Here is an 18,288-nt window from a genome sequence, read left to right as displayed (position 1 = left end):
ACACCTGCAGACAGAGCACCTGCAGACAGAACACCTGCAGACAGAGCACCTGCAGACAGAGCACCTGCAGACAGAGCACCTGCAGACAGGATCCAGGTCTGAAAAATACCAACTGATGGATTTCAGGTAAAATAAAATGTAATCAAGGAGACATCTCACAGCTCTGTACGTATGTGTGTGTGTGTGTGTGTGTGTGTGTGTGTGTGTGTGTTGCCTCAAACCTTCAGTGTGTGATTTTCTTTTGTTCTCTGGTGAACTCTTTGCAGTGCTCTCTGATTGGTCGGCTCTGCTGCGGTCTCGCTCTGTTGGTCACATTCATCACAGTGACAGAGAGTCAACCAATCAGATCACACATACACACACTGTATAGGGGTGTGTGTGTGTGTGTGTGTGTGTGTGCGCGTGCTAGATAGAGTAAAAGCTGGGCTGAAACACAGCGGGTTAATGTCATGACACAATTCACACTTTCATCCATCTCACACACACACACACACACACACACACACACACACACACACACACAGTGTTAAGCTGACCTTTCTTCTCACTGATGGATATAGTTCCAGTTCTTTGCTGTGTGTGTGTGTGTGTGTGTGTGTGTGTACCAATCACAGAGCAGGACAAAGACAGTAATCTAAAACCAGAGTTTAATTTTTATTTTATTTTTTACAGTGTATTTTATATTCACACTGTAAAAAAACCTCAATTGAGTCTGAAATAGAAATAAAAACAATTCAGATTATTAAAGAGGTGTTCAGAGAGTGATGATGATGATGATGATGTAAGGCTGTGCAATTAATTGTCTGGTGATCAAGATCATGATTTTGAGGTCAAATGATTTCAAAATGAATGAAATCGAGGGTAAACGCCTGGAGATGTTATTTTGTCTTCTGTGGAAGTCGCACAGTACCACCAAAATAATTATGATTATGAATTTTTTTCGATAATCGAGCAGCCCTATGATGAGGATGATGATGAGGATGATGATGAGGATGATGATGAGGAGGGAAGAAGAAGAATAAAAAATGTAAATGACTGAAATATTTAAAGATCAATTACAATGTTTATTTTTCAGTTTCAGGTTTAATCTGTGACAAAGTTTCAATGATTCAAATCAAAGGTCACATGACCTCAGGCGCCTCGTGACCTCATCGAGCTTCAGATTAAAGATGGCCGACGTTCTTTAATCAGCAGCAGGTGAGTTTGATCGTTAACAAAGTTCAGCTGATTCAAAATTTATAATCAATAATCACAACTCAGTCCTGATTCTTCATGAACACAGAGTTCAGGTTCTGTGGAGACCTCGTCACACACCTCTCCTCAAACAGCTTCACACACCTCGTCACACACCTCTCCTCAAACAGCTTCACACACCTCGTCACACACCTTGTCTCACACCACATCACACACCTCGTCACACACCTTGTCTCACACCACATCACACACCTCGTCACACACCTCGTCTCACACCACATCACACACCTCGTCACACACCTCGTCACACACCTCTCCTCAAACAGCTTCACACACCTCGTCACACACCTTGTCTCACACCACATCACACACCCCGTCACACATCTTGTCTCACACATCACACACCTCGTCACACACCTCTCCTCAAACAGCTTCACACACCTCGTCACACACCTTGTCTCACACCACATCACACACCCCGTCACACATCTTGTCTCACACATCACACACCTCGTCACACACCTTGTCTCACACCACATCACACACCCCGTCACACATCTTGTCTCACACATCACACACCTCGTCTCACACCTCTCCTCAAACAGCTTCACACACCCCGTCACACACCTTGTCTCACACCACATCACACACCTCGTCACACACCTCTCCTCAAACAGCTTCACACACATCACACACCTCGTCACACACCTTGTCTCACACCACATCACACACCCCGTCACACACCCCGTCACACACCTCGTCACACATCTTGTCTCACACCTCATCACACACCTCTCCTCAGACACCTTCACACACCTCGTCACACACCTCGTCACACACCTTGTCTCACACCTTTCCTCAAACATCTTCACACACCTCGTCTCACACCGTCTCACACTGTCTCACACCTCGTCTCACACCTTGTCACACAAACTAATTAATGACCAACTCAGACGTGTTCAGTATTTAGTATTTTAAACTCATGATGATGATGATGTAATAAACTCTGTACAGGTCACTGAAAATAAAAACAACCAATCAGCTGTAAGCGCTGCCTTGTTAAGGACCACAGCTCGTTAAGATGTTCAGGACCACGCCCACTCTGTGATGTCACTACTGAAGTCTGGGTTCAAAACTGTGATTGTTAACTCGTTAAGCTCGTTAAGTTGTGTTTCCTGTTCTGTTGAGAACTCAGCAGGTGATCAGAGACGGTCCGACCTCAGCTGGGACCAGAACTACAGGAACACATGACACAAAGTTTTACTGCAGCAGAGAAAAAAAAATGTGGCTCCGCCCCCTGCTAACAAGAGTCACCTGATGACATCACAGGTGTTCATGTGATGTGTCACGTAAAACCCCTCCCCCATCAGGGTGACCAGTCCTGTTCACACCAGGCTCCGCCCTCTTTAATAATAATAATAACAATAATAATAAAAACAGGAAGTAGACAGAGAGGTGGCTGATGGGACTCTGAGTGTTTAGTTCCTCTTTTGTTTTTAATTTGTCCATGTTTCAGGAGGTCCAGTACAGCTTCATCAGCTGCTCCTCTTCATCAGCAGCTCCTCTTCATCAGCAGCTCCTCAGAAGAGCAGTGGAGGTTTGGTGAACGGTCTGTTCTCTGCACAAAAAGGTTCATTAATTTATTTGTTTGTTTTGTCCCAATTTTATTTTATTTATGCATAAATATTTATATATTTAGCTATATTTATATACTTTATTTTATTTTTGCAGAGTACTGTCCTTCAGACTGACCCAGAGTACTGTCTGTCAGGCTGACCCAGAGTACTGTCTGTCAGGCTGACCCAGAGTACTGTCCTTCAGGCTGACCCAGAGCTCTGTCTGTCAGGCTGACCCAGAGCTCTGTCTGTCAGGCTGACCCAGAGTACTGTCCTTCAGGCTGACCCAGAGCACTGTCTGTCAGGCTGACCCAGAGTACTGTCCTTCAGGCTGACCCAGAGTACTGTCCTTCAGGCTGACCCAGAGTACTGTCTGTCAGGCTGACCCAGAGTACTGTCCTTCAGGCTGACCCAGAGCTCTGTCTGTCAGGCTGACCCAGAGCTCTGTCTGTCAGGCTGACCCAGAGTACTGTCCTTCAGGCTGACCCAGAGCTCTGTCTGTCAGGCTGACCCAGAGTACTGTCTGTCAGGCTGACCCAGAGCTCTGTCTGTCAGGCTGACCCAGAGTACTGTCTGTCAGGCTGACCCAGAGCTCTGTCTGTCAGGATGAATCCAAATGTCCACCCTCTGGACCTGCAGACTGAGCCCTTGCGGACTTCAGTTGTACGTAATGTGACATATTTACTGTCATCACGTAAAGTCTGCGAGGGCAGAGACTGCAGCAGCTGATAGACAGCCCTCAAGACTGTTTTACTCGTTGCCGTGGAAACGTTCAACTGTCCCTGCTGTCATATTCATATGTGTCACATATGTTGATTAACTGAGCTGAACTCATCTGTTCCTGCAGATAACAAGATAAACATCCCATGTAGAGCCTTTTTGTGACTAAAATATATTAATGCATGTCTGTGTAACATATATAACATTTAAGACATAACGAGGTAAAAATCAAACTGAATCTGGAAGAAACACAAGGAACACACATGTAATCACACACACACACACACACACACACACACACACACGTCGCTGCTTTGATGAATGAATCTTATTATGATGTCTCACACACACACACACTCTGCTGTGTAAACACTGTGTGTGTGTGTGTTCTGCTGTGAAGTCTCTGATTGTTTCTGTTGATTCAATTTCACAGTCCACATACACACACACACACACACACACACACAGAGGGAAGTATTTAAAGTGACAGAGACTCCTCAGTCTGTTCATGTTTCCTGTTATCATATCGTTAGGGTTAGGGATTTTTGTTTACCTTTTAAAGTTTTTGCCGATTTTTTTTTTCTTAAAAATGTCTGGGGTTTGTTCCGTTTAAAATTTTTGATGATTATGAAATCACATTTTTTTCAAATTTATTTATTTATCTAAAGTTTTGGACGCTTTGTAAAGAAACGGTGAAACAGTGCCTCAAATCTGCCCGTGGAGGGTTTCACAGGCATGTTTTAAACATGTCTCTGTTATCACAGTCAGAAACTGTAACAACAGAAATTATCATTGGATTTTCACGTCTGACAGTCCTTGGACGCATCATGTGTGAAGAAACCAAATCTGATCTTAAAACAGTAATAATTAAATTCATTTTAATATTACTAAATGTTTGCATGACGAGTGAAAAAGTTTTGACTTTCAAACATCAAACGGTGAATTTTAAAATTCTATGTTGGAGGGTCACGTCAGCTCAGGACAAAATATTTGGACAAACAATCGTTTATTGTAACTACTGATTAATTTTCTGTCAGCTGTTGATTCTTCTCTGTTGTTGACCTCAGCACAGGCATTTATTTTAAATTAATCTATTTAAGAATAATGCTGTGTTTCTCTTGTCGTTATTAAATCTTGAATGTTCAGACTCAGACTGACATCATGTCAGTGACATCATGTCAGTGACATCATGTCAGTGACTTCCTGTTTGCAGCTCAGTGTTTCCTGCAGACGTCTTTTTCTTATTAAAACACAGTGGTGTTTTCTCCAGAGCTGTCTGATGATACTGGAGGACGTGTTGGATATTAATCTAACCCTCCATGTTACAGCGCCACCTGCTGTTGTTCTCAGCTGTTTCATCTACAGTATAATGTCCTTTATATTTGAGCTGTGTGTGACTGTTGTTACCTTGAGCTGCAGAGTTCTCCTGCTGTTTGTTCTCCGGCTCCTTCTCAGGAATCACTGCGTCTAAAACACAGACATGTACTTTTACTGTGTACTTCTACACCTCAGACGTCAGGACAAAAGTTCAGATGCAGTTTTTCTGAAGTCTTTGGTCGAGTACAGAAATAAGAGAAGAAGAGTCAGAGGACTCACCTGTGTGTTTGAGCGCTCGCTCCACCTGCTCTCTCCTCCGTGACTCAAAGTCCAACGCCTCCTGTAACTTCCTCTTCGCCTTCTTCTCCTTCTTCAGCCTCCTCTGGATCGACACTGATAACCACACAGCGTAATAACAGGACAGACCATAATAATAACTAGACGATGCAGTTCCTGCATATATTGTGTGTGAATGCTGAGAGCTGAAAAAGCAGAACATTGCTGAAAATGAACTGAACTGTGACACTGTCGGAGCTGAAAGTTCAGATGAACTGTTTAAGAGAACTGAAAGAAAAAATGTTTTTTGTTAATAATCCTGCAGGAGGGAAAAACACAATATTTTAAAAAGTGGAAAATGTTGAAAAAATAAACAAAAAATCTGAAAAGTTTGATATTTGAACTGTTTCTGTAGAAATATTCACCTAAAAACATTCTGAGGGCGGAAGAGTAAAGATTTAGATGCTGAATCAGCGTTAATTATGTTTATTTAATTTAGTGTTTGTTACAATGAGTTACAGTCTAACCTGTCTCACCTCTGTAGCGACCTGTCTCACCTCATGTCTGTAGCAACCTGTCTCACCTGTGCAGCGACCTGTCTCACCTCGTGTCTGCAGCTCGGAGCTCAGCTGTCTCTGGAGCGTCTGTCTTGCGTCTCGTTCCCGCTCCAGCTCCAGTTTTAACTCTTTCCTCTCCAGCTGGTTCTGTTTGTCCTGAGATCGAGCGCTCTCCACCGCCACCTTCAGGAGACCCTGAGGACACACAGACTGTTGACTCACCGTGAGACGTCCTGATGGGACAAACCAATGGACTGGAGGTCCACCTGGACACTTGGAGTGCATTACAGACTGTACATTATTTATTTTATTTTTTATTTGTTTGTATCGCACCATTGCACGAGACAATAGAAAAACAAAACAAAAAGCTGACCATCACAAAATAAAGGTGCTGAGCAGAGGCAAGAGACCCAGATGGGCCTATACGGGGCCTCAACTCCTTAAATACAGTACATCACCAATTCAACACAAGAGCCTAAAGCAAAGTGAAAATAAAAAACATCCAAACAAATTTCATAACACAGAGAAAACAATAATAATAATAATGACAATAATACTAACATTAATAATAATCAAAACAAATCAAGATAAAACAGCAAACACAAAATGACAGTAACAAAAAGCACAAAGTTATTCACCTAACAAAGTATATTTAAGCCTGGACTTCAGCAGTGGAGCAGAGGAACAGTTTTTAATCATAGAAGGTTTTGAATTCCATATTGTAGGACCTCTGAATCTTATACTGAACTGACCTAATGTTGCGCGGGAGAAATGACAATGAATATTTTTTGATTGCCTGGTAGGATATGAATGAATACTGGAATTTGGTATGAAAAAAATATGGAAAACAGCAGGAAGGGTTAGAGGAGCAGATGGTTCAGTTTGAGTAGAAATAGTGGCAAGCCTTATGAATTACTTTTGCAACAAAAAAAGTTTGTGAAGAGAAGTAGGAAATGTACTGGCCCAAATAATATTACAATAAGATAAATATGGGTATATAAAACTGTAATACAATGTCAGAAGACAGGAGCGATTCACTAAAGAAGAAATCATTCTAATTATCCCATAAGACTTAATAATTCTTTGCACACAAGCTCAATATGGCTTTTCCATGTAAGGCCTTCATCAACAACACCACCTAAAAATTTGGCATGAGAGACCTGTTTAATTTCAGTGTCACTGATAAATAATTTAGAGTCTTGTTTTGAATAATATTTGTTTTTATGTTTATGTGTATAATTGGATTTGTTGATGTTTAAGGAAAGCCTATTCATCTGAAATCATCTCGAGGTTTGTGCAAGTATAGTATTCGCATCTTTAATCAGGGAAGCGAAGTCAGAATGTGAAAAAACTATGTTTGTGTCATCAGCAAAAATAATGGGCAGAGCAGTATCAAACTGTCCAGCAAAATAATTTATAAAAATCAAAAACAGAAGAGGCCCAAGAATTGAACCTTGTGGTGCACCACAAGAAACCACTGTTCAATTGGAATTCATACCCTCTATACAAACATATTGCTGCCGATTGCTGAGATAATCTCTAAGCCAATGGATAACAATATCCTGAAAACCATAACGAAAAAGTTTGGGTATTAGGATACTATGATCAACTGTATCAAAGGCTTTCGATAAATCCATCATCATCTGTATGTCTCCATGTTATTGTCTCTGTGATACCATCCGTCTATTATCTCCTGTACATTACTGTCTCCACATTACTGTCTCTACATTATTGTCTCTACATTATTGTCTCCACATTATTGTCTCTACATTACTGTCTCTACATTACTGTCTCTACATTACTGTCCCTACATTATTGTCTCCACATTACTCTCTACATTATTGTCTCCACATTATTGTCCCTGCATTATTGTCCCTGCATTATTGTCTCTACATTATTGTCCCTACATTATTGTCTCTATATTATTGTCCCTACATTACTGTCTCTACATTACTGTCTCTACATTACTGTCTCCACATTACTGTCTCTACATTACGGTCTCTACATTACTGTCTCTACATTACTGTCCCTACATTATTGTCTCCACATTACTCTCTACATTATTGTCTCCACATTATTGTCCCTGCATTATTGTCCCTGCATTATTGTCTCTACATTATTGTCCCTACATTACTGTCTCTACATTACTGTCCCTACATTATTGTCTCCACATTACTCTCTACATTATTGTCTCCACATTATTGTCCCTGCATTATTGTCCCTGCATTATTGTCTCTACATTACTGTCTCTACATTACTGTCCCTACATTATTGTCTCCACATTACTCTCTACATTATTGTCTCCACATTATTGTCCCTGCATTATTGTCCCTGCATTATTGTCTCTACATTATTGTCCCTACATTACTGTCCCTACATTATTGTCTCCACATTACTGTCTCTATATTATCGTCTCCACGATACTGTGTCTACATTATTGTCTCTACATTATCATCTCTACATTATTGTCTCCACAATACTATCGCTACATTATTGTCTCAACATTGTTGTCTCTGTTACTGTCTCTACATTATTGTCTCTGTGTTATTTCAGGTAGTTCTGTCACCTGTATGTTGGTCAGCAGTGTCTCCATGGACGACAGACCTTCAGCCAACAGGAACGGAGTGAAGGCAGGGTTTGCATTGTTGACCGACAGCGGCTGAGAGGTGAGAGGCAGCCTCTCATTGGTCAGTTTGGGGAGGGGGAGGGGCAACATGCTGTCATCTGCAGGTAGAAACAAAGTAAACACACGTTTGTTGTTGACGTGTTTTAGTTTCAGCCAATCAACAAACAGCATCCTGAATATTTAAAGACGTTTTATTAAGGGTGGAGAAGAACTTCCTGTTTTATTCAAGATCTGTGTGTGTGTGTGTGTGTGTGTGTGTGTGTGTATTATCGTATGTTTTGTATCTTTGTGAGGACCAGTGTGGGTGTTAGACCTGCATAGTGAGGACATCTGAGAATACATCACCTCGGCCAGAGTCCTCACAAAGACACAGGTAAAATCCTGTAAGACACACAGGATCTGAGTCGTGGATCAACCGTCTGTTGTCTCTGCACTGTTGGTCTGTCCGTCCATCATCACATCAGACGTTTAAAACTGATGTCTGAGCTGCAGCGTTCCACAGATTCATCACACACAGGTGTGTCGATCTGATCAAAGACTTTGTGTTACCTCACTGTGACATCACTCCTCCATCCTCCAATCAGAAGTCAGATCAGTGGATGATGAGGAGTGATCACAGAGGAGGTGTGAAGAGATGTGACGCAGACAGAGTCACTGTTTGTTCATGAATAACAGACATGTTTGTGTTTGTGTCCCCTCGGTCCGTCTCTTACCGTTGTCCCTCACAACCTTCTTAAAGTTGTTTTCTTGCTCTGCGACGTCTCCATCTGTCGATGACATCACACACAGGATACAGGATCAGGAAGCAGGAAGCAGCTCTCCGACTGCTGAGTCATGTTTGTTTGTTTATACACTGGACAAAAATATAAACGCAACACTTTTGTTTTTGCTCCCATTTTTCATGAGCTGAACTCAAAGATCTAAAACATTTTCTATACACACCAAAGACCATTTCCCTCATTTCCCAATATCCAGCAACTTGGCACAGCCATTGAAGAGGAGTGGACCAACATTCCACAGGCCACAATCAACAACCTGACCAACTCTATGCAAAGGAGATGTGTTGCACTGCGTGAGGCAAATGGTGGTCACACCAGATACAGACTGGTTTTCTGACCCCCCCAGACCCCTGCAATAACGCAAAACTGCACATTTCAGAGTGGCCTTTTATTGTGGCCAGCCTAAGGCACACCTGTGCAATAATCATGCTGTCTAATCAGCATCTTGATATGCCACACCTGTGAGGTGGGATGGATTATCTCGGCAAAGGAGAAGTGCTCACTAACACAGATTTAGACAGATTTGTCAACAATATTTGAGGGAAATGGTCTTTTGTGTTTATAGAAAATGTTTTAGATCTTTGAGTTCAGCTCATGAAAAATGGGAACAAAAACAAAAGTGGTGCGTTTATATTTTTGTTCAGTGAATCTACAGAACATGAACGTGTGTGTGTGTGTGTGTGCGTGTGCTGACCAAGCTCCGGTGTGTGTGCCGGAGGAGGAGGTGTTGATGAGGAGGATGAAGATGCTCTGGAAGGTGATTGGCTGGTTGGGTCTTGGGGACGGAGCTCATCATCACTGGGGGAGAGACAGGGGGAGGGGCTTCCTGGAGGAGACTCCTGAACACAGAGAAGAGATGGTTCGCATTAGAGCTGTTAGCATTAGCGCTGCTGGCATTAGCACTGTTAGCATTACCATTCTTTTTGTTAGCATGCGTTAGGTTAGCGGTGACAGCAGCTGTTTTTCATGACTATTTTTCTGTTGTTTAAGTGCAAAAGGCATTAGCACTGTTAGCATTAGCACTGTTAGCAATAGTGTTGTTATCATTAGCAGTTTTTAATTTTTCTTTACCAGTAGAATTTGTGCTGAATTGTTAGAATAGGCAGTAGTACACTTAGCACCGCTAACATTGGAGCTATTAGCATTAGCACTGTTAGCAGTAGCAGTAATTGATGTTAGTGGTAGCACTGTTAAAATTAGGGCTGTTAATATTAATGCTGTTAGCACAGTTGGCAATACAACTTTTAGAAACAACTTTGTTAGCATTTACAATATTAGCATTAGCACTGCTACCCTTAGCAGTGTTAGCCACAACACCACCTGGGTCAGTGATGTTATAATTAGCCTTGTTAGCATTCTTAATGTTAGCATTAGCCCTGTTAACATTGTGTGCTGTTAGCATTAGCACTAGCATTGTTAGCTTGCACTCACCTTGCTCTCCTCTATCTGAACATGTGACACGGCGGCCATGTTTGCCAAACTGCCCAGCTGACTCATCTGGTTCATTGCCATGGTGACGCTGGCAGGGGGCAGACCCACAGGGAGGAGGGGGTGTGGCATGACCATAAAGGGGAAGTCTGACAGACCTAAGGAGGCGGAGTCACAAAGAAACGTGGATGACAGGAAATAATTTGGTACTACAATGCTAAGCTAACGGTAAAGGAGCCACTCAGTCATCCAATCAGAGCAGAGCTGGGACTTACGGTTTGCCAATAGCGAGCTGTGCTGCTGCAGAGTGTTGAGGTGTAGAGACGCCGAACCAGGAGGAGGGGCTACAGCTGAAGAGAGAGGAGACAGGAGGCGCTGCTCTTTCTCCCAGGATCCTTCACTGCCTCCTACAGGCCGGAGATGGTAATGAGGAGAGGACAGAAGGAGACAAGGAGAGGAGAAAAGGAGACATAACTGAGTTTTGAGCCTTTTGAGTTTCAGAGACAGATGATGATGTCATGATGTCACAACGTACTCGTGTCATCGTTGTCTGACTCGGCTCCATTGTGCTGTTTGCTCTGATCACTGTTGCCATGGAAACCCATCATCATCCTCATTTTCTGCAGCTTCAGGGCCTCTGCCATCGCCGCCGCTGTCAGACCTGCAAAGACGAGACTCGTCAGAATCCAACGAGACACCTGAGACAGGTGTGATGTTTGAATGATGAAGGATGAAGGACACAAAGTCTGATCACAGGTTAGATACCTGAGTGACACTCTGACTGTAATCAGTGTGATGTTTGTTGGTGGGCGGGGCTTAGCTGGAGGCAAAACAATTAGCTAGCGCTAGCCAACAAGTTGTGTTGTCTTGTTTTAGACGATGGAGGAAGACGATGTGAGTGGTGCGTTCAGAAACACTCATTGTGAGTGTGGGAGCGCACTCTGACACAAACTGGAGCGTTGATAAATTGGGAGCGCTGTCTGAATGTAGCGTTGGGTTATCCAGAGCAGCGCACTCTCAGAGTGGCAGAGCGCACTCTGGACACTCTGTCTGTGGAGACGGAGCAGCAGAGCGCCGAGCGGAGTGAATGTGTGATTAACTTAACCGTTGGTTCATTCATGTAGAAATATAACGCTGCGTTTCTTCCACCAACAGGGCTCTCATTTTAGTGTAGAGCGTCAGACTGAATTTACCAACGCACCATGTCAGGTCACTCACTCTCCGGGACCGCCAGTGTTACTTGAATAAGTAAACACTGACCAACGGGACCAGACTGGCCGACCCGTATGCTCTCACTCAGTGGATGGATGATGTCACAGGAAGCCAATCTTACAAAGGAGGACCACACTTGTTTGTTTTGCTATGGAAGCTAACGTTAGCTAATGTGCTAAAAAGTTAGCGTTGCAGAGAAATCCAATCTTCCTCTTAATCCCTCCCCAGTTTCTGATGAGGTGGACATGATAACCCTTAATACACATAACCTTATTCATCCCTACAACAGGAAATACTTTTTCCCTAACCTGATATGAAGTGTGCGCTGCACATGTGAGCATTTTTGATGATGGCCTCCGTCCAGTCCTTTGGTCTTATCACATTTAACCATAGTTGTCTTTGTTTTTGTTGACGGGCAGTGGCGGCTGGTTTTGAGCCATGACTCCTTCTATTCTGGCTCCCAATAACACAACAAGACAAACACATTTTAACACTCCTATGGAGCCTACAGCCCTGTGGGGGAGAGGCAGCTGCACCTCCTGCTGATAACATGATGTCACTGTGATGTCATCGTGATGTCAGCACTAACAGGGTCTATTAAAGCGTACATTGTCAGCAACATCTGAGATATCTGCAGTTTAATTAATGACATCAGCTCCGTTTGAGCTTCAGCGACGTCTGGACACGAATAAAGGTTAGTGTTTCTGTTTTATCTTTACAGAGGAAGATGAAGGAGAGAATTTCTATCTTTTAAAGATGAAGGTAAAAAGGAGATGAAGGTTGTTTAATTGTTTAGCAGCAGAAGTTGGTGACTGATCAATAATGAACGTCTTTGTCTTTAGATGAGAAAGATGAAGGTGAAATGATGAAGATGAAGGTAAGTGTTTTTGTCTTTCACAGATGAAGGTGAAGATGAAGTTGAAATGATGAAGATGAAGGTATATGTTATAAAGTGTGTAGCAGCAGCAGAAGTTGGCGTCTGATCTGACTGATCAATAATCAATAATTAATGACACCGTCAGCCTCCGAGTCTCCAGTGACTGTCTCTGTCTCCCTGCAGCCACTTGGCCCAATTAATTAATTTCCTCCTCTAATTAATTCAGTCAGTATCAACAAGGGACTCGGCTAACCATCGGACAGCGACCCCCCCCCCCCCCCCCCGCACGCCGCGGGCTGATGAGCGACAACACAAAGTGTTTCTCTTTCTTTTTGTTCTCGTGTTTGGCTTCAGGACGTTCTGAATCTGGAACGCTTAATGTCAGGAGACGTTTCCTCTGTTTCATCTCTGAGTGTCCACCACACGTTACAGCCGTTAGCTTAGCATAAAGAGCTAACTGTGCTAACTGTGAGTGTGGCTCTGTGAAACAATCAGACATCACTTTGTTCTTTGAGTCCGACACTGACACCATCCGACTTCAGTCCGGGTGTTCACAGCGTCCAACTGTCTGTGCACATAATGAAGGTTTTTATTTTACAAAGCTCAGCGACACGTTAACAGGATTAAACAGGTTGAATATTCGCACACTGTGAAGTCGACTGAACCCTTTAATATAACCCTTCCCCAGCAGAGCATCTGTCCGTCACGTTAAACTGCTGCAGGAACCTTTTTCTCACTGAAGCAGGAAGTGTTTCACTGACCTGATCAGAAACTACAGAATGACACCACTGATCAAATATAAATAAAACACAATATATTTTTCTATTTTTCTCACAGCAGAGTCTATCAGAGAAACACCACCTGGAAACAGGAAACGCATCACTTAGCGATGTAATAAACACACTGACATGTCACTTTGATGAATTTGTCTTGTTTCCTGTTGAAATTGTTTCTGCTGTCGCTGAACGAAAACAGACGCTCTGAGATTCTGTCGCTGTTTCTGTGGATTAATTTTTCTGAATCTACACAAAAAGAAAACATGTTTGTTTCATACATGATGTTTAAACTTGGACCTGAATGTTAAAGAACACAAATCAGTTTGACGTCAGCTCAGAGACAAAAAACACAAAACTACAAACTGATCAATGAAAAATATGAAGAGACGATGAGACGGCTGTACATCAGGAATAAAAGCAAACCTGAGGGTGGAGTCAGAATTCTGAATGAAGACGCTCCGTCTGCTCACACCAACTGAACTCAAGGATTATTGATCAGTTATTGATCAGTTCCTTGGTCTGAAGGCTGGAACCTGTTTCTGTACTCGGACGTTGTTCAGAGACGTTTTTCTTTCTTGATTATTTTTTCGACTTTTATCTCGGGATGCACCAGCTGTGAAATTCTGGGGCGATACGGATGTTTTTGTTTTTTATTTTTGTTTTGTTGTCATGTTTCCACAGCGCAGACAGCCGTGGACGGAGGCTTCATTATTTCAGGTTGTCTGTGCGTCTGCACAAACGTACCTCTGTCTGACCTTGAAGAAGTTTCTTCAAATTTGGCACAAACTTTGTGTCAGGGATCAACAGTCGAGCGTCCTCCTGGACTGAAGAACAAACTGAGCAGAATTTGATGGTCAAAGGTCAAAGGTCAGTGTGACATCACAAACATGTTTTTGTCCATAACTCAAGAATTCATTCACTAATTCTGACAAAACAGGATAAAATAATGAAGGTCAAAAAGTCAAAGGTCAGCTAGACTGTGACATCATCATGTTTTCTGTCACTTATCTTCAAACAGATTTTCTGTGTGTGAAACATCCATGTTTTAGTTCATGTTGTTGTTGTTATTTATTCCTTCTGTTTATTCCAGAGAAACAAAAAAAATATTCCATTATTTAAAAAAATAACAGTTTTAAAGTCAGACGGTCATTACACTGCTGCTGCTGAACACAGATTCATTCGGACACATTTATCAACCTTTAATAAACCTTCTGTCACATGAAAAACATGTTTTTAAAAAACTGCTAGAAAAACTTTTCCCACATATAATAAATCGTAATTCTCTCTGTGTAATATCTATTTTATATTCCTGTGAAAACGTCGACACAGTTTCTCACTGAAAGCTACATTTTACAAGATTACACTGAACACATCATGAGAACGTTATAATTTACCTTTGGGGAATACTCAGTTTTACTGAGTAGAGCTTGAACGCTTCATAATGTGACTAAATGTAACATCAGCTGTTAGCTCTGGCTGCCAACGGCTAACAGCTGATGTTAACTAGCTGCTAACAGCTAACAGCTGATGTTAACTAGCTGCTAACAGCTAACAGCTAACGTTAACTAGCTGCTAACGACAAAAGCTGGTTGAGCCGGTTTACATTAAATCAAACTGCTTAATTTCATTTAAACTGCTTTAAGCTCGTACACCAGACCATACCGGACCAGACCAGACCAGATCCGACCGGACCGGACCAGACCAAAAGAGATCAGATCAGACAAGACCAGACCAGACCAAACCAGACCAGATCAGTCCTGACCAGACCAGACCAAACCGGATTGGATCGGACCAGACCAGACCAGACCAGACCGTACTGTACTGTACCGTACCGTACCAGATCAGACCAGACCAGACCGGATCAGACCAGACCAAACCGGATCGGACCAGACCAGACCAAATGAGATCAGATCAGACAAGACCAGACCGGACCAAACCAGACCAGATCAGTCCTGACCAGACCAGACCAAACTGGATCGCATTGGACCAGACCAGACCAAACCGGATCAGACCAGACCAGACCGAACCAGATCAGACCAAACCAAACCAGACCAGACCAGACCAGACCGGACCAGATCAGACCAGACCAGACCAGACCAGAATTGACTGTACCATACCATACCACACTGGACCAGACCAAATCAGACCAGAATGGACTGGACTGATCCAGACCAGACCAGACCGGGCTGGAAAGGATCAGATCAGACCGGCAAAACTAGAAACCAACCCATCTCTACTGTTCACAGTGTGACATCATCACTGAAACAACAGGCTGCGTCCTCTGAAGTGTCCATTCTGAGTTTACTGCGTCCTGGAGAAAATCTCTGTTTTCGGTCGTCAACAGGACGCCGTTCATCTGGACTCCTGTTTTTTCGCACAACAGTGAACCATCTGACGCTGTCATCAGTGATGTCAGCAGATTTACTGATCAGTCAATGAGGAGAAAATCAGCTGATACCAACGTGTGTCCAGTAAATCAGAGCGTCCGTACTTTCATCATTTTAATGTTTTTTTTAAGGATATGAATCAACCAATCAGCTGCGAGACAGACGGAGACATTCAACAACATACTGCACATTCATATTGAACATCTCTCACAGAGACGCCGTCCACTTTGTCTTTACTTTATACTGAACCTTTACATTTTAATCAACTCTGTGTGCGTGTGTGTGTGTGTGAGCGTGTGTGTGTGTGCGTGCGTGTGTGTGTGTGTGTGTGTGTGTGAGCGTGTGTGTGCGTGCGTGTGTGTGTGTGTGTTTGCAGAGTTAATCATTTTCTTGTTCCTTTGATCTCTGTGTCTCTGACCTCGGTCAAGAACTGTGGCAGTTTGAGTATTTTTAATAAAGACCTGTGTGTGTTAGCGTGTGTGTGTGTGTGTGTGTGTATTAGTGTGTGTGTTTTCATTAAGCCGTCAGAGCTGTCAGGAGGTGACGGAGGTGAGAGTGTTGGTATTAGCTCCGTCCTCTGTTGGATTAAAACTTTGTGTGAAGAGACGTCAGTGCTCTCGACTGTTTCCATGGTCTTCATCAGAGGACACTCAGCCGGAGTCACATGACCCATCACAAGACCTGCTCAGGTACTCTGTCCTCTACCTGCTCAGGTACTCTGTACTCTGTCCTCTACCTGCTCAGGTACTCTGTCCTCTACCTGCTCAGGTACTCTGTCCTCTACCTGCTCAGGTACTCTGTACTCTGTCCTCTACCTGCTCAGGTACTCTGTCCTCTACCTGCTCAGGTACTCTGTCCTCTACCTGCTCAGGTACTCTGTCCTCTACCTGCTCAGGTACTCTGTACTCTGTCCCCACCTGCTCAGGTACTCTGCACTCTGTCCTCACCCGCTCAGGTACTCTGTCCCCACCTGCTCAGGTACCTGTACCTGTCCCCACCTGCCCAGGTACTCTGTCCCCACCTGCTCCAGGTACTCTGTCCCCACCTGCTCAGGTACTCTGTACTCTGTCCCCACCTGCTCAGGCACCTGTACTCTGTCCCCCACCTGCTCAGGTACTCTGTCCCCACCTGCCCAGGTACACTCTGTACCTGTCCCCACCTGCCCAGGCACCTGTACTCTGTCCCCACCTGCTCAGGTGCACACTGTCCCCACCTGCTCAGGTACTCTGTCCCCACCTGCTCAGGTACTCTGTCCCCACCTGCCCAGGTACTCTGTACTCTGTCCCACCTGCTCAGGCACTCTGTCCCCACCTGCTCAGGTACTCTGCACTCCACCCGCTCAGGTACTCTGTCCCCACCTGCCCAGGTACTCTGTCCTCTGTCCCACCTGCTCAGGCACTCTGTCCCCACCTGCTCCAGGTACTCTGCACTCCACCTGCTCAGGTACTCTGTCCTCCACCTGCTCAGGTACTCTGCACTCCACCTGCCCAGATATTCTGTCCCCACCTGCCCAGGCACCCTGTACTCTGTCCCCACCTGCTCAGGTACCTGTACTCCACCTGCTCAGATATTCTGTCCCCACCTGCTCAGGTACTCTGTCCTCTACCTGCTCAGGTACTCTGTCCTCTACCTGCTCAGGTACTCTGTACTCTACCTGCTCAGGTACACTGTACTCTACCTGCTCGGGTATCCTGTCCTCTACCTGCTCAGGTACTCTGTCCTCTACCTGCTCAGGTACTCTGTACTCTGTCCTCTACCTGCTCAGGTACTCTGTACTCTGTCCTCTACCTGCTCAGGTACTCTGTCCTCTACCTGCTCAGGTACTCTGTACTCTGTCCTCTACCTGCTCAGGTACTCTGTACTCTGTCCTCTACCTGCTCAGGTACTCTGTACTCTGTCCTCTACCTGCTCAGGTACTCTGTCCTCTACCTGCTCAGGTACTCTGTCCTCTACCTGCTCAGGTACTCTGTCCTCTACCTGCTCAGGTACTCTGTACTCTGTCCTCTACCTGCTCAGGTACTCTGTCCTCTACCTGCTCAGGTACTCTGTACTCTACCTGCTCAGGTACTCTGTCCTCTACCTGCTCAGGTACTCTGTCCTCTGTCCTCTACCTGCTCAGGTACTCTGTCCTCTACCTGCTCAGGTACTCTGTACTCTACCTGCTCAGGTACTCTGTCCTCTACCTGCTCAGGTACTCTGTACTCTACCTGCTCAGATATTCTGTCCTCTACCTGCTCAGGTACCCTGTACTCTGTCCTCTACCTGCTCAGGTACTCTGTACTCTACCTGCTCAGATATTCTGTCCTCTACCTGCTCAGGTACTCTGTCCTCTACCTGCTCAGGTACTCTGTCCTCTACCTGCTCAGGTACTCTGTACTCTACCTGCTCAGGTACTCTGTCCTCTACCTGCTCAGGTATCCTGTCCTCTACCTGCTCAGGTACTCTGTCCTCTACCTGCTCAGATATTCTGTCCTCTACCTGCTCAGGTATCCTGTCCTCTACCTGCTCAGATATCCTGTACTC

At 44.1% G+C, this 18,288-nt stretch overlaps 1 protein-coding gene across 1 annotated transcript in view; it reads right to left on the bottom strand.

Annotated features, from left to right (window-relative positions):
• Window positions 1-2,083: 2,083 nt before the first annotated feature.
• LOC125897869 (dachshund homolog 2-like) overlaps window positions 2,084-18,288 on the bottom strand; it is a 33,732-nt gene continuing 17,527 nt past the window's right edge. The window contains exons 4-13 of the mRNA XM_049591323.1: window positions 11,049-11,174; window positions 10,789-10,920; window positions 10,517-10,671; window positions 9,780-9,924; window positions 9,020-9,073; window positions 8,247-8,404; window positions 5,728-5,875; window positions 5,127-5,240; window positions 4,938-4,997; window positions 2,084-2,812 (exon numbers count right to left, since the gene is read on the bottom strand). Coding sequence (XP_049447280.1) covers window positions 2,775-2,812; window positions 4,938-4,997; window positions 5,127-5,240; window positions 5,728-5,875; window positions 8,247-8,404; window positions 9,020-9,073; window positions 9,780-9,924; window positions 10,517-10,671; window positions 10,789-10,920; window positions 11,049-11,174 — 1,130 coding nt within the window. The 3' untranslated portion in view covers window positions 2,084-2,774. The remainder of the gene's footprint in view (window positions 2,813-4,937; window positions 4,998-5,126; window positions 5,241-5,727; window positions 5,876-8,246; window positions 8,405-9,019; window positions 9,074-9,779; window positions 9,925-10,516; window positions 10,672-10,788; window positions 10,921-11,048; window positions 11,175-18,288) is intronic.

Source organism: Epinephelus fuscoguttatus, linkage group LG12 (genome assembly GCF_011397635.1).
Source record: "Epinephelus fuscoguttatus linkage group LG12, E.fuscoguttatus.final_Chr_v1".
NCBI lineage: Eukaryota > Metazoa > Chordata > Actinopteri > Perciformes > Serranidae > Epinephelus > Epinephelus fuscoguttatus.
Note: the sequence above shows the minus strand (reverse complement) of the source record. Positions and strands in the feature narration are given on the sequence as shown.